The following is a 23,349-nucleotide window of genomic DNA, read 5'->3' on the forward strand; positions in this document are numbered from 1 at the left end:
TTCAACTCCTTGAAAAAACAAAAAAAAAACATTGAAAACTACACCTCCTTTCTTCAACACTCTGCAAACCAGCTAGAAATAGTTTGTATGTTTGAAAAAGCCAGCACCTGGAGAATCTGGTAAATTTAATTTTCCAAATTCGAGATGCCTTAGTTGCATCATTTCCCAAATTTGTAGATTCCACATGCTTAGTGGTCTTTCAATCAATATATTTGGAAAGAGAACTACACTTGAAAATTTGGAGGCACAATGAACTATTTATACTTGGTATGAATTGTCAAAACTATATTTACTAGTAATTCATGCCTAGCGAAGTAAAATGCTTATATTTTACATCTCAACTAGGGTTTATTTCGGAGAAATGAGTTGTAAATGCGGATACATGATTTCACAGTACTCTTTTAAAAAGGAAAAACGAAACACACTTACATATAAAAAACAATATCAATAAACTAGCATCACTAGTCTCAAATTATTAATTTAGAGTTTCCCTTTTCTTAGTACATTACCGCTATCATCATCACCATCACCATCATCATCATCATCGTCTTCATCATCATAATCATCAATAGGAGCAAAATAAGTCGTATCATCATCACCATCTTCATCTTCATCTTCATCTTCATCTTCTTCAATATCATCATCATCATCAGAAGAAGAAACCCCTGCCCCTGAATGAAGTCACGGAAGTCAATTATCTTGGGATCTTTTCTTTACATAGGTGAAAACTATAATTCACACATTTAAAATCCTTATGCACGGAAGGCCACATAATGAGGGCATTTAAGATCATTTTATTTTTATCAGTTGACTAATTTAATTGCCATATTCATTAAATTAGTTTTGCTTATCGAAATAATCACGTGGTCAGTCTAGAATAAAATACCTATTTTATACAACTAAAATTTGATAATTGCTTTAAGGGAAAAGGGTAAAAAAATTCCCATAAACCATGTGAAATTGAACAAAAATTCCCTCCGTTAATAGTTTGGTCCAAAAATGTCCCAATTGTTATTTTATTGGGTCAAAAATGCCCCTTTTCTAATAAACATATTTTTCTTTTTCTTTTTTTAACAAATTCTTTTGCTAATAAAATTATTATTTTCAAAAACCCTTTTCTTGTTTCTTTTCTTTTAAAATCCCTTTAACTAATAAAATAATGAGAATGAACTTTAAACCCAAGAATTATATTAACAAATGTTTATCCTACTTCTATTTGGAAAAGAATAAGAAATAAAAATATTTCTTATTTTATTAGACAAAAAGAATTTTATCATTATTTAAATGAAAATTAATGATGAGATTATTATGATATTATATATATGAGTTATATTATCAGTTAAAAATATACACGGGTTACTCCATTTTAATTGATAAAACTAAATTAAGAAGAAAAAAATATTACTTCCCATTTTTTTTTTTAAATTACGTAAAGGGATTTTAAAAGAAAAGATACAAGATAAGAGAAAAGAATGTGTTTAAAAAGAAAAGAACACTATGTTTATTAGGAAAAAGGTATTTTTGACCCAATGAAGTAGCAATAGGGGCATTTTTGGACCAAACTATTAATGAAGAATATTTTTGTTCAATTTGACATAGTTTAAGGGCATTTTTTTTACCCTTTCCGGTTGTTTTAATTAACACTCATAGCAATTTATATTCACGAAATTAAGAATTTCAGTCTTCTTTGTTACTACTATATTAGAAGCATCAGTTGATCCCTTTTCGTCATCAGTTGTGGCATTTACGTAAATAAATTCAAAAATATGAGTAAGGTATTATTCATTTTAAAAGTATGATCCCACTTGATTTTTCATTTCACACGTAGGCCCACTTGATTTTTTACTACCATTTGACAAATGCTTTTTGGTCATGTGGGCTCCACTCTACTTTGCAATTACGATTGACAATTTTAGCTATTTTCTAGAGCTGAGAACTCAAATATACGAATTACAGTTCAAATAAATTACTACTTTGTTTTGTTTTATATCATTGTGGTGCTTCCTCTTGTAACTAATTTAGTGAGCCCCATATTAAATATCAATTAGTAATAAAAAAAAAATGGAACCCATCACATTTAAATTTACGGAAAAAAAAGTGAATCTCATATTAACAAAATCAAGTAATATTTAAAAACAAATGTAAATCTCATATTAAAAAAACAAACAATGTTAAAAAAAAGTGTTTAGAAAATCAAACAATTAAATCAATAATGTTAGATTCATTGCCACATGCTTATTAACCCATTAGAAGGAGCAAATGTAATTATTGTACTACAACATACTTAAAATACAAAAGTGCTTAATAAATCAAACAATTAAATCAATAATGATGGATTTATTGCCACATGCGTATCAACCCATTAATGGGAGCAAATGCAATTATTGCATAGCAATATACTTAAAATACTTATATATTAAAATAAGATAAAATTTAATTACTTTTTCATTTTTCCCTTACTTTAATAAATGAAAAGAGATTAATGTCATAAAATGAAAAATAATATTAAATGGAGATCAAATAATTAATAAGGTAAATTAGTTAACTTCTAATTCTAATTGACGATTCTTAAAAATTTGTGTAAAAAATAACATGACAAGTAAAATTTTTTCATGCTTCGTCGTCCGTTAAGCATTTAAAAAAAAGTATGGTCCTCATATTCAATACTAACTAATATTAAAAAATTCAAAAAAACACCAACCAATTAAGCATTCAAAAAAAAGTGTGGTCCTCATATTAAACACCAACCAATATTTTATAAAAAAAAAGAAATAAATAAAGTGGAACCCATCATCTCCAAACTCACGGGGAAAAAGGTGGATTCCATATTAACAAAATCAAGCAATATAAAAAAAAATGAATCCCATATTAAAAAACAAACAATGTAAAAAAAAAAAGAGTGCAAACTTTCTATTTGTAACAAACACTAATATGATAAAGTTTTAGATACGGGGCACAAACTACAATGTTATTTTAATCGTGTTTTGACCATAATATCCCATATTGACAAAATCAAGCAATATAAAAAATAAAAAATAAAAATAAAGTGAATCCCATAATAAAAAAACAAACAATGTAAAAAAAAAGTGCAGACTTTATATTCATAACAATCACTAATATAATAAAGTTCAATAGATACGGAGCACAAACTATAATGTTATATTAATCGTATTTTGAACATAGTATATATATATGCATAAAAATAGTGCAAACTAATAATGTCCAAAAGGGTGGGCCCCATACTAAACAACACCAATCAATATAAAAAAAAAAAAACCTATATAAAGCATGGGTTTAGACCCATGTTTCGCCGTCCGTTATCCCTTAACAAAAAAGAAAATGGGCCCCATACTAAATAACACCGAACAATAAAAAAAAAAAGAAAAAAAATGAAACTCACCATCTCCAAACTCATGGGAAAAAAGTGAACCCCATATTATCAAAATCAAGCAAAAAAAAAAAGTGAATCTCATATTAAAAAAATATAATGTTAAAAAAAAAAGTGCAGACTTTCTATCCGTAGCAAACACTAATATAATAAAGTTTTAGATACGGAGTACAAACTACAATGTTATATTAATCGTATTTTGAACATAGTATATGTGTGTATCTATCTATCTATCTCTCTCTCTCTCTCTCTATATATATATATATATATATATATTGTTCAAATGAATAATGTCCAAAAAAAAAGTGCACCCCTATTAAAAATATTAATATATACTTTATATATATTATCACTATTAAAAAATAATTACATACACATAAATACATTATAATTTGAAGTGTTGGGCTTGCGCACGGGCATAAGCGTCTAGTTAATTCAGAAAAATTAATATTTTCTAACGACGATGACTCGAAGAAAAGCAAGGAAAAACATTGCAATTGAACGAGTATTTATATACTTACAAGTATGGGAGCTACGAACATCCACAGGTTTGTTTCCGAGATCTTCTTGTTCTTGTTGAATTCGTTCAGCAGAAGCCACGAGTTTGGGTTTACACTCATCTAACTCTATTAGCTGCAGTGAATAAATATCTGCAAACTCAATGGGTATCTCTTTCAAATATATGCATAATCTAATCACAAGGCGCTCAAGGACAGGAAAATTGTCATTCGTGGCTTTCCAGTACTTGAGATCACTCAAGAAAATTAGCAAAAGCTTCAATCGAGTAAATCCACCTGCAATTGGATGCCATTCTCCGCCCTCACCAGCGTCACATCTCAGCTTCAGCACCTCAAGGTTAGGTATCTCACCTATGATGTTCAACTCCTCCCACCTTAGTTTAGTTCCACACAACTTTAACTTCTTGAGCGTTGCTGGAAAATATTTTGCACTTAGTAATGGTCTAGAAAACCCCAATGTTTCAAGTTGATGTAGATGGACAAGATTTTCGAGAAGTCTAGATTCTTTACAACTTTCATAGTCATCTGAATATCCAAAGATTTCTAACTTTTTAGCATTCCGAATCCCTGAAATAACCTCCTTTGTGCAACTACTAAGAGACAAACCAGAAATAGTTTTTATGTTTGGAAAATTTAAGTGTCTCTCTTCACCAACAGATACACTTGGGGGATTTGGCAAATATAATATTCTGAGTTCCAGATGCCTTAATTGCTTCAGTTCCCAAATTGTCTCTGAAACATTTCTAGATGCCCAATCGTTAGTTTTAACAATGAATGTTTGCAGATTCCATAACCTGCAAATTTCTGAAGGTATGTGAATATGCCCGCACATTGCAAGGTACCTCAACCAAATGAGGCACAGTATCTCAGGAGGGAAGTTTTCGATCAATGTGCGGCTCAAGTCCAAGATTCTGAGTAAATTGAAATGATTAAGCGTTGGTTCGAGAGTACAACTTGTAAATCGTTTAGGAATAACGAAAAATGAACGGGTTCGATTCGAGAGATTGTTGCCTTCATCGTCTGTCTGCCACCTCATCCAATGATGATGTCCAGGGGTAAGAAGTGTCCTATAATATCGACTGTCATCATTTGCAATGTCTTTCATGACAAAAATATTTTGGCTTTTAGCTTCTCTCAAGCACAACTCATGTATTAGATCATGAACCTTACATGATTTAATTTTTGATTCATCCCTACTTTTCTCGCTGACGAGAACAAGACATCTGTCAACAAGATCTTGTACACACTTCTCAGCCTCCCCTTCCAAGTCTTTTTTCGGCTTCAGAAAACCCTCCGCCATCCATAATCTCACCAATTTCTTCACTGGAACATCACTGTCTTCTGGAAAAGTACCAAAATACAAAAGACATGCTTTTAGGTGATTGGGCAAGTGATTGTAACTCAATGCGAGCACATGTAAACATTGTTTATCTGGATCATTTGTCACAAATGACTTGACATCTTTTGCAACACTTTCCCAATCTTCTATTGTCTTGTCTGATTTGGACAGAAGCCCAGCAATCACGGCAATAGTTAGTGGTAACCCGTGACATTTGTAAACAATTTGCTTCCCAATAGACTCAAACTCAGATGGTAATGCTTCATTTGCAAATGCAATACTTCCAAAAAGGTTCCAACTCTCATCCGGATCCATGAAACCCATCTCCAAAGAAAGATTCTCTGTACCAGCAGAATTAGCTACTTTAGTGTTACGGGTAGTCAACAGTATTCGACTCTCATTGTTTTCAATCGGAAAGCATTGCCTCACGTCATCCCATGCTTTATCGCTCCACATGTCATCCAACACAATTAAATATCTCCTCCTCTTTAAACTTTTTTGTAGCATGCCTGCGAGCTCTTGCTCATCGTCCATGTTGAATGAGTCACCAGCTGTAGAACGCAGAAGGCTCAACAAGATTTCCTTTACATTGTGCTGTTGAGATATAGTAGCCCAGGCACGGACATCAAAACGAGAACGAATGTACTCATCATTGTAAACTTCTTTTGCTAAAGTTGTTTTTCCAATGCCTCCCATCCCAATGATTGGAATGACTTTGGTTTCACCAGAGAAGTCTCTAGTCAGATCTTCTAACAACCTTTTCCTTTGATCATCCCGTCCAACCATATTGTTCTTAACATTCAGAATATCTTTTGCTGAACTTGAAAAATCTTGAACCAATGATTTCTTAGATGAGTGTTTGCCTTTATCTTGAATCTTTGTTGACTCTTTCAAGACACGGTCAATGTCCCCTGCTATCCGTTGCAGGCTTTGACGAAACCTTCGACGTGCCTTTCTTTTCTGGCTTTTATTTTGTCCCTTTACAGTTTCTGTTAGTCTCAGTTGAATTGTGTATTCAACATCATTTGCAACTTCTTTTATTACTTCCAAATCTGTCATTTCGCCAGAAACATTGCTTTTCTCAAAGTTTTTGAGAAATACTTCCAGTTTTTCATGAAGACGCAGAAATTCTTCTCTGTGATCACAGATTAGAGATTGCGATGACCAAGAGGATGTCAAGAGAAGTTCAATTGTTCTCATGAGAGAAGCCACACTTGCATAAGCCATATCTACTGTATTCTCGTTTGTACTTTGCAAATATGATCTGAAAGCTGCAAGTTGCAAGGGGTCGATGGTATTACAGATAACATGATTTGCCAAAAAAAAGGCAGGCATAAACTAAATAAGATCAGGTAATTTATTAGTCTTCGCTTTGAAACTTGAATTTGTACCCTTGTACAGGCATTGACTCTGTTTCATGTTACTACACATGATTTTACACTTAGGCGGTAGAATCTTTTAATCTCTACCTCTTTGAATTTAGTTAAAGATTTAAGGAATAATAATATTTAACAGCACCTAGGACTTATACCTACCGGTTACTAATAGACATGTATTAAAAAAAAATGTGAAAGTCTCTTTTTAACTATCTATCCTATGCCACTTTATTCACCCTCAATACTTTGGATATGAAGTTCTCTTTGTTCGACAAATTCAATCAATCAGCTAAGATAAACAACGTAAAGTATGGTACCGTTAACCAGGGGCGGAGGGAGGAAGGGCCAAGGGGGTTCACGAACCTTCTTCCGCGGAAAATTACATTGCTTATACATGGTTGAAATTATTTTTATGTATATATAGTAGACGTTAAACCCCCTTTGACTTCTTTTTGTGTTTACTTTTCCATATTTTGAACTCCGTTAGTGAAAATCCTGGCTCCACCACCGCAGTTAAGTAATACTCCCTCCAGATCAGAAAGAGTGTCCACTTAGCCTTTTTATCTTGGGTCAAAAAGGGTGTCCACTTATCAAATCAAGAAAAAATTAGAGTTTAAGTATTATACTTTCTTAAGGAGTGTGCAAGCTGCTAAGTGGGCACCCTTTTTTATCCGGAGGGAGTATATTAAAGTCTCTTTTTTTCAGTTCAAGACTATTATTTGGAAATTGCTTTTAAGTATGATGGAATCACAAGTTCAACTAGCACAATTATAGATCTAATTTCCCTCTTAAAATCATTCAGGGCCATATATCTGTGCACAAATGTTGTTTTGCTCCAATAAGTTTAATCAAATGACAGAGTAATTAATTAAGGAAAACTAACCTTTCAATGGCAGACAGGCAACAAGCTGCAAAAGCACTGCAAAAAAAATACTAATGAGATAACACAAATATGCGTGGGTAAAGCATATAAGATACAGTTTGTACCCAAGATAAAATTTGAGTGGCTCAAAGCCTCAAATGATAGCTGCAGAATTTATCTTTAGATAACAGCTTAAATAGTCCCCTAACTTTAAATAGTAGGTCCATTTAGGTCCCTATTATCTAATGCTGAACACAAATGGACCTTTATCTCTGCAAGAAGGGCGCACTTTTGGTCCCTTATGGCGTGTTTGGTACGAAGGAAAATGTTTTGCAAAAAATGTGGGCTTCTTACTTATGTTCTAGTGGTTATAATTAAGTAAGCAATTTTTTTTAATCTCAAAAGCATTTATATGTAGGATGGAGTTGGGAGTGCGGATTCGGGGGTGGCGGGGGGTGGGAGTTGGGGGCGTTGGATAGGTGGGGAAGAGACAATAAATTTGAAATGTTACTTATGAAACTTGTTTTTCCTGTTTATATTAGGGAAATCATAGTCCTAATTATTAATGAACATGTTTTCCTAGAGAAAATATTTTTCAAAACATTTAAACAAACCAAATATAAAAAAATTGAAACACATATTTTGAAAAATATTTTCCTCCATACCAAATACACCCTAAAGGTAAGATACTAATTATTAGATATTGCAGTAAACTACACAGCTAAGATGTTCTAAAGAAGCACTAGTATTACAAACTTATCATTTAATTTATTTATATAAAGTATATGTTGTTAATTAAGGTGTGTTTGGTACGAAGGAAAATGTTATTCATGAAAAATGTTTTCGTAGAAAATGTTGGAAAACAAGTAAACTTTTTACTTATTTCCTATTGTTTGGTAAGTGAAAAAAAAAATATTATCCCTAGAGCAGTTATATGTAATCTAGCAAAATACTATGGAGGTGAGATAGGGTGGGGAGTGGGAGTTTGGGGTTGCCAGGGGGTGGGGTTTGGGGGGGGGGGGGGGGTGCGGCGGAGACAATAAACTTGGAATCCTCGTTTTTAAAGACCTTGTTTTCCTAGAGAAAAATATTTTCCAATACATTTTAGTCAACCAAACATAGAAAAATTGAAAAATATTTTCCTCCATACCAAACACGAAAAAATAAGAAGACAGGCAAACTTTGGTAACCAGAGGCAAAGTCAAATTACAATAAGATGTTCAAGCCAAAGCTGGAAATTATAATAAGGCATTTGATGACTCCTGTGGGACATAATTTCTTTCGTTGCAATCCAGCATCCATTACGTGTCTTTTTGAGCCAAGAGTCTGGTGGACATAACCTCTCTACACCACAAAGGTAGCGGTACGATCTACATAAATGCTATCCTCCCAAACTCCACTTGTGAGATTACATTGGATATGTTATTTGTTGCATATTGTTTGTTATGTGTACGAGCGTTAATATGCGTGTGATCTTTTAAGAATGTGCATTCGTTGCCATATAGAAGCAGTAGAATACATCAGACAGCAGCACAATCTGGTGCATATTCCTTAAATACAACAATAAAATCAATACTGAAATTGGTTAAGTTAAAACCACTGCAACTTTGAGAGTTGAAAGACAATATAATACTTGAATTAGAATCAAGTTATTATACACAACAGACAGAATTTGAAATTCCAAAGCAAAAACGAACACGAGTATTCACAGCATTTTAAGCTTTTTGACCATCCAATGTACAAGTTTAACAAGGAAACAAAGCGCAAAGTCGTGCATCAAGATAATATCAATCGGAGGATTTCCCCAGAGAACTTGAATGACTTCTCGGTCTCTTCCAAACAATGATTCTTCTCCTCTCTAGTCCAATTCTGAACAAAGAATCGATGAAAATGAATCATGTTAACCATCAATAAAACAAGTTTGGTAAAAGAACGATTATAGTTTTTAAAAAAAAAAATGAAAACTTGTAAAGAGAGGAGGATGTACTAAGGATTTTACTTCTGCAACTTTATTCAGCTTCTCCCTAACATTCTGCAGCAGCTGAGAAAGGTCACCGTGCCATTTGTAGAATTCCAGTTCTTTCTTGTCGAGTATCTTTTCTGCTACCTATAAACAGAGGCGCATTTATGTATGAAATTTGGATCACGTAAACACATGATCACTCGACTAAACTCTACCTATAAACAGAGGCGCATTTATGTATGAAATTTGGATCACGTAAACACATGATCACTCGACTAAACTCGATATATAATGTGTATAATTCTGAAAGCATATCTAATATTAACTGAACGAACACGTGTTCAAACTAGGCCAAGTGGAGCAGTGGTTAGGGGTTGTGTTTATCTTCTCAAGGTCTCGGGATCGAACCCAAGCTCTCCGCATGTTTTTTATGCTTTTATTTTCTAAAGCAGCCTTTTAACTTTCCTTTTTATATTATTCTAAATCCTCTTATTTCCTATAATTCTAATTACCGAAAAGTAAAAAACGTGTTTCTTTTTTATTACATCTAATGAATTTTTTTCCCTTTTATTTCTAATTACCCAAGTCCCAAAAAGCAAAAAAATCAAAAACCCCATAAGCGCTAAGCTACAATGACCCAAAGGCAAAAGAAATAAAAAAAAACCCATAGCTAATGGTGAACTCATCCTCTTGAAATTCTGAATTTGCCTCTGCCTGTAAAGCAAGAAGAAGCATGATTGTGGACAAGTAATCACCTTTTTTGGTTTAACATTAGTAGATCTAAGAAGGAAAAAGGGGAAGGGGTAAAAAATATGCAATAGGGCGAAAACAACTTTCTGACAAAGTACTAGTGTAACGAAGGTTACCTCCATTAATGTCAATTTATCAACTAATGAATATTCAAATTGTCATTTACAATGTTATTTAGTTTATTTGTTACTGTACAACTTCAACTCACACATTGCTCAATAATTACAAGTCTTAACATCATAATTTCAACCGACTAAGTTGATTTTGGACCAAGTGAAGATAAAGACGGTAAATTATCCATCAAAGTTGAAGTACTGATGGGTAAATGGAAATGAACGAAAGTAAGGTAAATAGAAAAAAATGTAATAGAGAAATCTTTAAGGCCTGTGAACTAAATTGTCTGGGACAGAAGCGTAGCAGTTGTATGAACTAAATTGTCCACTCCCCCTCACATCCATGTTGAAAGGCAACTCTAGTAAAGAACAGAAAACAGATGAGAACCAATAAATAATGTGTTCTCCACGTGATAATTGCCTCGGATACACTTCAAAAAATTTTTTTATTTATGATGGTGGTATCCAAGGCCAGCTTGCACGCACCTCGGCTATTCCCACCAGCACAGGTACCAGGTAATTTTATCTACCAAGGCTTCGGCAAATGAAAAGAAATCATTTAGTGTTATTTGTCTCGGTTGGGAGTTGGGACTGAGGTTTGAACCTGATATCTCATGGTTCTCCTCCCACTTCATTGACCACTAATAGCCTGTTTGGCTAAACTTCTAAAATCAGCTTATCTTGAAAGTGTTTTTCTTAAAAGTACTTGTAGTGAGAAGCATTTTGTGTTTGGATAATCAATAGGAAAAACACTTTTAAGCAACAACTAGTGTTTGGCCAAGCTTTTAAAAAATTGTCTCTAAATGTATTTTCTCAAAAGTGCTTTTCAAAAAAATAGTTTGGGAGAAGCTACTTTTTTCAACTTCTCCAAAACAGCTTTTGTTTCTACTCAAAAGCACTTTCTCTTCTCCTAAAAGCTTGACCAAACAACTCAACTTAAATAAACTTTAAAAAAAAAAATACAAAGCACTTTTGGCCTTGGATAGGCTTTGGCCAAGCAGGCTATAATCCGGAGTCCACACTTTTGGGTATCCTCTAATACCTCAAAGTTAAGACTTAAAATCATCTAGAATTTTGCTCATTCCATATTTCTATAATAAAATTCTAGCTTTATATGCCATAGTATCAGAAGGGCAATGTGGAATAATACTAAAAACTTAAAAGAAGACATTACTGACCTTTCTCCCTATCATGCGACCTCCAGCTGAGTGTGCAAAGTACGTGTTGTAAAAATGGCAAATGAATGCTTGAGGATCCTTTTCTGATAGCTCCTCTAAGTAACGAGCATAGCTAAGACCAGGAGTTGACGGCTCCGGGATGGCATAACCTTGCTCCTTAAACCACTCCAAATCCTTTGCTAAGCCCTCAGACCTTTCTAATCCTGTGTTCCTGAACTCAGCATCTGCAGAAAAATGAAAGATAACTAAGACTATTTTTCTACCAAGTCTCTTTTTTATGCATCTCGATGGAGAGGGAGTGCTTGGAAATTGAAACGCACACTATCACTTTTCTTTGTCGTGTGTGAAAACCGAGTTCTTTTTTATTTTTTGGAGTAAATCTCCCTACTTAATACAAGTTTGTTTCGTAAACTCTAGGCACTAGTTTAGGCATTACTTAATATAAGAAACATATTTTATAACCCTAAAGACTGATACAAGTAAAACAAAAGAGAAAGGAGGGGTGGAAGACCAAATCATGGCGTCATTAATCAAAGCTGCAATGCGACCGATTGGGTACAAAAACATCAACATATTCAACACTTCACTATTATTTATCCAGAAGATCAATTCTATCTTATCGTTTTACTTGTCTTCTTTAGCATTTCTCTAATAATAAGAATAAGAATGGAAAACTTAAGGAAATAGCTTTGGCAGCATTAAAGTGCTTGGGAATTGGGAATATTTGAAGGATTTTTCTCTCCCTAGCTCTAGGCGCAGGTTAAGTGAGCTAACGTGCGCTAAGGGGTAATGGGGCGAGGGAAGCAACGGAAAGAGCAAGCTAATCCCATCGGAACCGACCGCAATCTGGTGGGAAACAGAGCTAAAGCGGTGGGACGTCCAAGGAAAGTACCTGTGGTGCAATGGCCAGCCCTACCTACAAAAGGGGCTGGTAGCAAAACCCCGATTCAGTCCACCCCCATTCATGGGGCGGCAGATCTAGGAGGTAGTAGTACGCCAATGGCAATAATGACGGTGGCTGAACCTGGAACAGCCGAAGTTGAGACAGGAAAAGGAATGACGCCGAAGAATGCAAATCCGGTGACGGTGGGAAACCCAGATGCAACAAGGACTGTAGGGAATACAGGAATACCGATTGAAACAGAGAACATGAGTGTGAGGGAACCAGCGAAGGAAATGCCTACAACTCAAGGACAGGACCCTAACCCTGCTGGGCCTAAGGTATGGACTAACCTCTTTAGTAGTAGTCGACTAGCAGCGAAGGGGAAGATACTCAGTTATGTTGCTCCTGTTATTAGAGATGGTGTGTCAATGGTTCAATTGTGTAAAGAGGAAACTGATATTGAGACCCTCAAATGGAAGCATGCCTTGATCTTATATGTTGTGGGAGAATCGCCAACAATCGGGGCTATTGAACAATATATTGCGGCACAATGGAATTTCATGTCCAAACCGAAGGTTTATTATCATAACGATGGGTATTTTTTAGTCAAATTTAACAGTTTTGATGATAGAGATGAAGTATTGTATGCTGCACCTCATATATTGAATAACAAACCTATAATCGTTAAACCATGGGCTGCTGATTTGATTTAAGCAAGGAAGTATTCCAAACTATTCCAATTTGGGTGAAGTTTCCAAACCTCCCCCCTTAGCTGCTGGGGAATACAGGACTTATGTCGAATTGCCAGTGGTTTGGGAGTGCCATTATACGCAAATGCTTGCACATCAAATGTGGAGAGAATATCCTTTGCAAGGGTTCTTGTGGAAATGGATATAACACAGCAACTCAAAAGTGTAGTGAAGGTGGAAGATCCAAATGGGAGAATTTTTTACCAAAGGGTTGCGTATGAATGGGTACCACAGTATTGTCCTACTTGTCTACAGGTAGGACACAAATGTCAAGCCCCGACCAATAAACCAGTTCATAAACCCCCAGTCCAACCTACTAAGACTAAACAAAACCCTCCAGCACAAGCACCGCAACCTAAACAAACTCAACCAGAACAATATGCAACAAAGCCTAGACAAAAACACCACAAATGGAGACCAGAGTGGCTTCCCAAAGAGCCAGCTGTGGGGCAGGGAGGTGTAGGGACTTCCAGAGCAGCAGAACAAAGGGCAGAAGGTGAAAAGAGCTTGGGAATGGAGGTGCAGAAACAGTGGGAAAAGTGGCAACAAGCTAAAGAAACATTTGCAAATAAAAGACTATCTCCAGTGGAGTCTAGCACCAAAGCAGATCATGGGGTGACTGAGCAAGAGAAAGATAAAAATGGTAAAGGGAGGAATGAGATGACTGGTGGAGTGCAGAGTTATGCAGCAGTAACGGGGCTACAACCCCATAGACAATCATTATGAGATTGGTTACTTGGAATATTAGAGGTTTGAATAAAGTTCATAAGCAGAAAGAAGTTAGTCTGTTTATTAGAACAAATAATGTTAAGATTTTAGCGTTAGTAGAACACAAAGTTAAAGAACCAAATGCAGTACATATGGTGAAGAAAATTGCTCCTGGATGGTCTTGGGCTGGTAACTATGCATACAGTAACAGAGGTAGGATATGGATCATGTGGAGTCCTCAATTTGTTGAGCGTGATGTGATGTCTGCTTCTGCTCAATTTATCCACTCAATGATTAGGATAAAAGTGTTACAAATTCAATTCTCATTTACTGCTATCTATAGGCTGAATACTCAGGATGAGAGAAGGGGATTATGGGCTGACTTTAGAAGATTGCACAGTCAACAACATGGGCCCTGGCTAGCCATGGGAGACTATAACACTTTAAGAAGTGCTGAGGACAGACCAGTAGGCTCCCAGGTGCAAGAGGTAGAAACAAGAGAGTTCAATGAATTCTTACAAGGTACAGGCATGGCTGTCATGAGAACGAGTGGTAGAGATTTCACATGGACAAATGGGCACACGTATAGTAGAATAGATGGCTTTAGTCAATGCCAGCTGGATGTTGCATATGCCTGCATTGGAAGTCATTATTCTTGATCCGGGATGTTCGGACCACTCACCATTGAGCATTACCATTGCAGTTGAGGACAATAGAAGGGCAAAGCCATTTAAATTTCTAAACCACCTAGCATCACATGAGAGTTTCCTGGAAGTGGTGGCAGTAGCATGGAATAGATCAGGTTATACTCACACCTTGGCTGGTATATGGAGGAAATTGAAAGCAGTAAATGCGGCAATGAAGGAGTTAAATTCTTCTGCCTATAGTAGGGTGGAAGATAGAATCCAAGAGTGTAGGCATGCACTGGCCCAGCAACAAGCTCAAATGAGAGACCCAGGGCAGCCACCATATATGATAGCAGAAGAAATCAAATTAAACTTGGCTTGGAAAAGTGGTTGAACATAGAAGAAAGTATTGCTAAACAAAAGTCCAGGGTACAGTGGCTCAAACTAGGGGATGCTAACACAGCATACTTCTTAGCTAGCATGAAAAACAGGTCAGCCCAGAATACGATCAGTTCTCTCACTACATCAAATGGTAACAGGGTGGTCACTAAGAAGGATATAGAAGAAGAGGTGAAAGGCTTCTACCACAACTTACTGGGAACCAGTGCCACTCAGTTACCTGCAGTAAGCCCAGTAGCAATGAAGAGGGGACCTCTGCTAAATAGAGCACAACAATTACAACTCATTGAGCCAGTAAATAGAACTGAAATACTAACTGCCCTAAAGAATATAAGTGACTCAAAGGCCCCAGGGTGTGATGGGTTCAATGCTTTCTTTTTCAAACAAGCATGGCCTGTCATTGGAGAAGAAGTCACAGATGCTGTGCTGGAATTCTTTGAAACAGGAGAGCTATACCCTACAATCAACTGTACAACAATAACACTAATACCAAAGGTTCCACATCCTTCGAGAATATCAGAATTTAGGCCTATCTCATGTTGCACCCTCTTGTACAAGATTATCTCCAAAGTGCTCACAAACAGAATGCAGAATGTTATGGACTGGGTAGTAGATAAAAACCAGGCTGCGTTTATACCTGGTAGGCTGATTAGTAATAATATCATTCTTAGCCATGAACTGGTTAAGGGGTATGGAAGGAAAACAATTTGACCTAGATGTATGCTGAAAGTTAACATGAGGAAAGCCTATGACTCTGGAATGGAATTATTTGGCCCAGGTGCTGCAACATCTACAGTTCCCTGAGAGATTCATACAATGGATTATGCAATGTGTTCAAACAGTATCCTACTCAGTGCTTATCAATGGTCAGCCTAGTACTCCATTTCAAGCTAGGAGGGGTTTGAGACAGGGGGACCCTTTATCCCCCTACTTGTTTGTAATAGCTATGGAGTACCTTACTAGACTTCTGAAACAGCTGAAGGACATTCCTGATTTTAATTACCATCCAAGATGTGAAAATTTTAACATGGTTCAACTCAGCTTTGCAGATGACTTGTTCTTATTCTGTAGGGGCGACACAGGTTCGATCCAGTTGATGTTTAGCTTGTTTCAGGAATTTTCCAAAGCACCAAGGCTCGTGGCAAATATGGATAAGAGCTCAATCTATTATGGAGGGGTACCACATGACGTGCAATTGGAAATCAACCAGCTGCTGGGGTTCCTAAAAGGTACTTCGCCTATAAGATATCTTGGGGTTCCTCTCAGCACCAAAAGAGTCTCCGTTATTCAGTTCCAACATTTACTAGAGAAGATCATGGGAAGAATACAATGTTGGATCTCTAGATTCCTGTCCTATGCTGGCCGAACCCAATTGATTAAGAGTGTGCTATTCTCAGTACAAATATTCTGGTCGCAAGTCTTTGTTATCCCAAAGAAGGTAGTGAAATGCATTGAAGCAAACTTTCTCTGGTCAGGGGGTGTGGATACTAGCAAGAAGGCATTGATAGCTTGGGAAAAAATTTGTTGCCCAAGGACAGCAGGTGGCCTTAACTTTCTGGATGTGCAAGTATGGAATAAGGCTGCAATGTGTAAATTACTTTGGAATTTAAGCAAGAAAAAGGACAGGATGTGGGTTCAATGGGTCCACATCTATTATGTGAAGCAAGACTCTCTATGGGTAATACAACCAAGCCAAGCATCTTGGATGGTTAGGAAAATACTTAAGGCAAGAAAATATTTTGAGGAAGCAGGCATACAGGAAACAGAGGTGATGAGCTGGGATAAGTTCCCCATAAAGCAGATTTACTTGAGAATTAGGGGACTGTTCCAGAAAGTAGATTGGAGAAGGCTGGTTTGTAATAATGAGTCCTGTCCTAAATGGACTTTTATCTTGTTCCTTTCCCTCCATAGAAGGCTACGCACAAAGGACAGGTTGGCTGAATGGGGATGTGTTGACAACGTGGACTGTGTACGCTGTGACAATGGAATTGACTCCTGTGATCACCTCTTCTTCAAATGCCTATTTGCTGAGCAAGTCTGGCACCGAATTCTTCACTGGCAGCATATCAACAGGCAGGTAATGGGATGGGAAGATGAAGTACAATGGGCCTTGGAGCACTATAAGGGGAGAGCAGCAGCAGCTGAGCTCTATAGAATGACCTTTACTGCTGTGGTATACTTCATTTGGCAAGAGCGGAACCTCAGAATTTTCGAAGCAAAAAGGAGACGAGTGGATGCCATAGTACGTCTAGTGGTACAGGAAATACATGTAGAGGGGCAACGAAACCTAGACTAGAAAGAACCATGAGGGAATGAATTACTATCCGTAATGTAGCTGCATTTGATAGGAATATAGTAGTTGAGAAAGATAAATAGGAGGCTGCACACAAGACTGGGGCTGTCCAGTGCTTCTTTTCATGCTTTGTAATTCCTACACTTGGTAATATACAATCAGTCATTTACCGAAAAAAAAAAAAAGTGCTTGGGAACAAAAAATCATTTTTTTAGAATATACCACAAATAAGCACCAAGGATGTAGCTTAGTGGTCAATAAAGTGGAAGGAAAACCATGAAATACCAGGTTCAAGATTTCTTCCCATGTTTCCAAGTCTTTGTGGACAAAGCTACACGGTACATGTATTTCCGGGAGGTAGCAGGTATACTCAGTGGGACAGTTGAGGTGACCGCAAACTAACCCGGACAACACAATGATTAACCCCCCCCCCCCCCCCCCCCCAAAACCAAAAAAAAAAATAATGAACGACAATTGCTCAATGTTAACTCACTGTTGATATCCGAAATCAGATACCTGGATATCCTTTGTGAGCCATTTCAACATAATACCCAATTTCCCAAATGAAAGGTCTTCCATATAATTAGAAGGCCCTCTTATATGCAATGTTTTCTTTATATATTAACTTTATAGAAAAATCTCAATTAAAATGCTCTCTTATATCAACAATTGTCTAAAATCTACAAGAGAGTCGATCCAAGACAGTAGGATACTGTCTCTCTTTTTTTTTTTTTTCGAACAACCGTGGTGTCCGGACAAGCTTGCGCGCACCTCAACTAATTCCACGCGATACCTGCCACCTCCCAGCATCAACAAGTACCAGTAAACTCTGTCCCCTAAGACTAGGACAGCTAGGAAGAAATACCTAATGTTTTTGTCTCTGTTGGGATTTGAACCTGAGACCTCATGGTTCCCAACCAACTTCACTGACCACTAGACCAGACCCTTGGGTGCAAAAAAAATCTGCTTATATGGAGTACACAGGACATAAATTGTCAATATTGCCCATTTTCACTTCCTAAGTTCATAGGCCAAGTATGGATGTCTTCAAAGACATCCAAGTGCTCTCAGAAGTGGGAAAAAAGTCCCAACTATTTCATTGATAACCGTGAAATCCCAGGCCAGTTGCACACGGTTTAAACTTGACAGATAATGGTTTCATCCCTCGACTATTCTCCACTTAAATACCAGTTTTTGGGAATGTTCAGTATGAAGGAAAATGTTTTAGACTAAAAATGTTTTCTAGGAAAATAAGTAGATTTTTGAATTATTTATTGTGTTCAGTATGTAGGCAAAAAATATTATCCTAAAAGCATTTGTATATAATCTAGACAATAATTTGAAAGGTCAGGGTGGGGAGGGATACGGGGGTGAGGTGAAAATGAGGTGTGTTGGAGGGTGGGGAGGACATAGTGAATGTGGAATACCACTTGTGGAACTTGTTTTTCCCTATTTCCATTTAGGAAAGTCATTTTCCTCATTTTTAAGGAACTAGTTTTCCTAGAAAAAGTGTTCTCCAAAAATTTGACCAACCGAACATGGAAAAATTGAAAAACATTTTTTGGTCCATATCAAGCACACCCTTCGTCAGCAGCAAGGGTTAGAACCCGTGACGTACGTCTATCTCACACATCATGTGATCGCTCTTACCACTAGACAAAGCCTACGGGCAAGTTCCAACTATTTTCATTTACTAATAACTTAGCCAGAGCGAGTACCTCTTCATGATTTATTTGTTTATATCAAATACACAAATATGATATATCTTCAAAAGCTCTTACAACAATAATTCAGAGACTTTCTTGTACGCTACAACTCTTGCACTGCGCAATCAACATATATATAACAAAGGTTTGCGATCGTTAAGTGTAGGGAAAGACAGTTATTGGTTGAGCTTTTTGTATTTGATATATTGATTTAAAAAAACCAAAACTATTAGCAAAACAATTCAGAAAAATTACAATGATGCTTGATTAATAAGGTAAAGAGTCAGTCAATCTACCATGTTTCAACTCTGAACATAAAACTATGGTAAAGTGTGACCTTTTTCCCCTATAAATAAGAAGGACAAATAAACAGTCACCTAAACATTGGAGAACTCCAAAATCACAATTATTGTTCTATTGCCACCTAGAATAACAGCAATAGAGGAAAATAAACAGTCAGATTAGGCTGATATAATGAACTTGTTAACTTGACAGAAACATATTGATTTCACAAGTGGCACCTAAATCACAATCTTAGTAAGAGTCACTCAATCAAACTGCATATTAGTAGTTCAAAGATCATATCACACTGCACCACAACAAGAGCAATTCATCGAGTTTGTCATTTGGCAATACCATGAAGCAAACAAGACAGGTGAATACGTTAAAACCCCGATAAACTATCACCATTCTGCGAGTTCCATACATAATCTATTGGGGGTTCCTGTTACCCCCCGGAATATTGCCAAATGACAATATGTGGCAAAATGTTTGTGATAACTTGTTGAAAGGCGCGTGGGAGATGAAAAAAGTCTTAAAAATGATACCACCTGGCACAATGAGTTCATGATAGTTTGGGGGGAGGGAGGTTCTGTGAATACCCAATAGTTTAAGTATGAAACTGGCAAAACGGTGATGGTTTAGGGGAGTTTTAACCTATATTCACTCAAATTTTTTGCCACGTGTACGGCCACCCGGAACTCTTTGAAGGTATTTTTGGAGTGTGATGTTCACGTAGCATTCATATTCCTCTCGGGGGTATTTTAATATGAGTTCATGGTAGTTTAAGGGGTTCTGTGAAAACTTAATAATTTCGGTATGACACTCGCAAAATGATGATAGTTTAAGTGGGGTTTAACCTATTCACCTAATAAATGCCAAAGAATCAATTACCAGAAAGCAGCATAGATACCAATTGAAATTGAAACACTCATCTGGAAATTCCATAGTTTTCAAAGTTTAGAGAGTATAACACACCACCCAAATAGCAGGAACAATTAATCAACTTTTTCCAATTGTCAATACAATGAACAATCAAAACTAACTTTTTTAGTTTTATCGCTTTCTTTTTTTCTTTGGTTTTCCTTGGGAAGGCCGGTACCCGCATTAGGGCCCGACTAGATACGGATTAGTGCTGGGGGTAAAGCGCTCCCTAACAAAGGCTACTCTTGAACCCGAGACCTCTAGTTAAGTATGAATCAATTACCAGAAAGCACCACCATAGGTACGAACAAGAATTGAAAAACTCATAAATTCCATAGTTTTCAAAGTTCAAAAAGTATAACACACTACCCTATAGCAGGAACAATTAATCAACTTTTTTTGAATTGTCAATACCATGAACCAAACAAAACAATAATGATACATATTGTTTCATAATGTATCGTATTGTGTTGTCTTGTATTGTACTGTATTATTTTGATGAGTACAATGTTTGGATAGATCGTATCATTTCCTGTCATTACATAATGTTAGACATCAACAATTTGAAGGATAAACCTACAAGAAAGGTAGGGCATGACGCAATAACACCAAATCGGTTGTTACTTAAAACGAGACTTTTTGTCGTTATGTAACGATAGGATTTGCACTTTTGCCCCTATTTTGAGCTGGTCTTTAACTTTTGCCTTTCAAATGGGCTGGTCTTTAATTTTTGCCCTTCTTAATCGAACTTATGCCTATAGGGGCATAAGTTCGATTTTGAAGGGAAAAAGTTAAAGACCAATCTATTTGAAGGGCAAACCGTGCAATTTAAGCAACAATCAAAACAAACATTGTATTTAAACTAACAACACAACACAACACAATACAATAGGTAACTAACAACCATCCAAACAAACATTGTATTTAAAATAACAACACAATACAATAGGTAACTAACAATCATCCAAACAAACATTGTATTTAAAATAACAACACAATACAATACAATTGGTAACAAACAAACATTGTATTTAAACTAACAACACAACACAACACAATAAAATAAGTAACTAACAACCATCCAAACAAGCACACAAGTTAAGAAAACTCACACTCAGGAAAAGAAGCCTTTTCCATAATCTTCTCCAAAGTATCATAAACCAATTTACTATCAACCAAGAACTTCAAGTACCCTTCAACACTAGGTTCCCATTTAGCCATAGGTTGACCTTCAGGTTCTTTTTCCCCTTCCTTAGATTGATCTTTAGTATGCAACTTCATAGCTACAAATCTCATTTCCTCAACAAATCCTTTAGCTTCACCAGGATACTTTTTCTTTGATTTCTCATGTGCAGCTGTTGTTGCTGACACCAACACCATTCTTGATGATTTTTTCAACAAAAAATTTGAACTTTGAGAAAAAAACTGATTTTGAGCTGATTTTCTCAGTGAAAGACTTGAACTTTGAGTGAGTCTTGAAAAAGGTGCTGAAAAAAACTGATTTTCAGTAAAATGAGATTGAGATAATGGTGTTATAGAAGCCATAAGGGTTTTTTTTTTTTTTTGAAAAAAAAAATAAGTGAAAAGGATGGCTTAACCTTCTTCTTGAATGGATTGGAACAAGAAAGAAGTGATGATAGCCAAAAAAAAAAAATGAATCTTTGTTAGTATTCTTTAATAATGGCTGTTGAGTTTCTTAGAAGCAAGAATTTTTATAGATACAAGAACCCAAGTTGTATCTATATGCTCTATCTAGAAAAAAATATATATAATTTTTTATTTTTTTTAGTGGGATTTATATATGGGAAGTTCTCATTTTTCTGTGTTGTGTAGTGTGTACAGGTGCAATTGCTAAGTTTTTTCCTCCATGGATAGGTCTTTTGATAAGTTGCATTTTTGGTCCCTCAATTGTTACTAAATTCTACTCTCTCCATCCGTATTTTTTGTTTTTTCGAGAGTCAATTTGATTAAACTTTGAAGCTAAATTGGATTGGAGTAACTCAATATTTTAAGATTAATATTTATATATTTGAAAATTGCATGAAAAATATTATAACTTGTGACTTTTTTCATATCAATTCGGTGAAAAAATACATCTTAAAATATTGGTCAAAGTTCCAATTTGAATCTAGGAAAGCGAAAAGTGCAACATAAATTAGGACCAAGGGAGTAATTTTGATCTTTGTGATATCTGTGACTAAGTGCATTTAACCTTCAATTAATTGAAATATGCATTTTTGATCTCTTTCTTTGCTTATGATTTTCACAAACTTACTAAAGTGATTAGTCGTTCCACCACTTCGCTACTCATATGTTATGTTAAGGTAGGATTGTTACTCCATATTTGACAGTGATATAGTTCTAAAAGTAGTTCAATAGAACATACTTCCTTTGTCTCAATTTATGTGATACACTTTTTTGTTTGTTTGTCCCAAAAGAATATCACATTTCTATATTTGAAATAATTTAACTTTATGAGATGATTTACAGACAAAAAAACATTTAAGACTTATTTTATACCACATATTTTAAAAGTTTTTTTTTAAACTACATGCCTAGTCAAATGTTGTCACATAAATTAAGACGGAGGGAGTACTTTTTACCTGAGGGGACTAAAAACAAGCATTTTTGTTAGTTGAAGGTTAAATGTGTTTCGTCAAATATCACAAGGATAAAATCAGAATATACCTATAATGTAGGTACCAAAAATGTTATTATCTCTTGTTTGTTTTTTAATTGGGAAATCATTTCGTGTTAGAGAATTGGATGAATACGACGTCGTTTGATTCCTTTACGTTTTGTTCTTCTTTATTTGTCTTTTTGTGGGTTTTTTCTATTGTGCGGTGCCATTAATAAGTTTCTTGGGTAAAAATTAGTGATATCCAAATGGTGAGGTGGAATTCCTAGTGCCATTAATAATTTCTGTGACAAAGATAAAGATTTTCTTTTGTCATTTGTTAAAGGAAAATAATTAATAGCCTGTTTTCAAGCGTTTGGAAAGTCATAAGTATTAAGTGTTTTTCGGAAAACTAATTTTCAAATTGCTATAATATTAGCAAAAAGTAATTTCGGAATCTTAACCAATCACAAACTGCTATAATATTAGCAAAAATAATTTTCAAATTGATTAGTCAAACACAATCAATTATCTTTAAAATAGTTTTCCGAAAAACACTTTTGAAATGTTTCTCTAAATATATGGATTTAAAGCTTGGCCAAAGAAGTTATGAATATGAAAAGAATTGTATGTGCAGAATTAATTAAATAGATCGTTAGTTGGTCTCACAAATATATT

At 35.6% G+C, this 23,349-nt stretch overlaps 2 protein-coding genes across 3 annotated transcripts; both read right to left on the reverse strand.

Moving 5' to 3' along the window:
• Positions 1 to 230: 230 nt before the first annotated feature.
• Positions 231 to 7,659, reverse strand: LOC132636955 (putative late blight resistance protein homolog R1A-10). The gene is made up of 3 exons (XM_060354067.1): positions 7,505 to 7,659; positions 3,910 to 6,516; positions 231 to 671 (listed from the first exon to the last, which is right to left on the reverse strand). Exons 2-3 carry the CDS (start codon positions 6,470 to 6,472, stop codon positions 481 to 483), a joined length of 2,754 nt encoding a protein of 917 aa, XP_060210050.1. The 5' UTR covers positions 6,473 to 6,516; positions 7,505 to 7,659; the 3' UTR covers positions 231 to 480.
• A 1,438-nt stretch (positions 7,660 to 9,097) lies between these two features.
• Positions 9,098 to 21,864, reverse strand: LOC132636956 (heme oxygenase 1, chloroplastic). 2 transcript variants are annotated; one of them, XM_060354068.1, is made up of 4 exons: positions 21,167 to 21,864; positions 11,488 to 11,711; positions 9,471 to 9,590; positions 9,098 to 9,352 (listed from the first exon to the last, which is right to left on the reverse strand). In XM_060354068.1, exons 1-4 carry the CDS (start codon positions 21,597 to 21,599, stop codon positions 9,260 to 9,262), a joined length of 870 nt encoding a protein of 289 aa, XP_060210051.1. In that variant the 5' UTR covers positions 21,600 to 21,864; the 3' UTR covers positions 9,098 to 9,259. The 2 variants fall into 2 exon arrangements, with proteins under 2 accessions (XP_060210051.1, XP_060210052.1); XM_060354069.1 differs by having other exon boundaries at positions 9,483 to 9,590; positions 21,167 to 21,861.
• Between the last annotated feature and the right edge of the window lie 1,485 nt (positions 21,865 to 23,349).

Source organism: Lycium barbarum, chromosome 4 (genome assembly GCF_019175385.1).
Source record: "Lycium barbarum isolate Lr01 chromosome 4, ASM1917538v2, whole genome shotgun sequence".
Taxonomy (NCBI): Eukaryota; Viridiplantae; Streptophyta; class Magnoliopsida; order Solanales; family Solanaceae; genus Lycium; species Lycium barbarum.

What these genes read in the sequence shown, in the direction of transcription:
- LOC132636955 (XM_060354067.1), bottom strand. Translation starts at nt 6,472, where the DNA reads ATGGCTTATGCAAGTGTGGCTTCTCTCATGAGAACAATTGAACTTCTC. An exon ending in TGTTCGTAGCTCCCATACTT is followed by an intron (nt 672 to 3,909) that starts GTAAGTATATAA and finishes GACTTCATTCAG; the next exon opens with GGGCAGGGGTTTCTTCTTCT.
- LOC132636956 (XM_060354068.1), bottom strand. Translation starts at nt 21,599, where the DNA reads ATGGCTTCTATAACACCATTATCTCAATCTCATTTTACTGAAAATCAG. An exon ending in GTCGCATGATAGGGAGAAAG is followed by an intron (nt 9,591 to 11,487) that starts GTCAGTAATGTC and finishes CTCTGTTTATAG; the next exon opens with GTAGCAGAAAAGATACTCGA. An exon ending in TTGCAGAAGTAAAATCCTTA is followed by an intron (nt 9,353 to 9,470) that starts GTACATCCTCCT and finishes TTCTTTGTTCAG; the next exon opens with AATTGGACTAGAGAGGAGAA.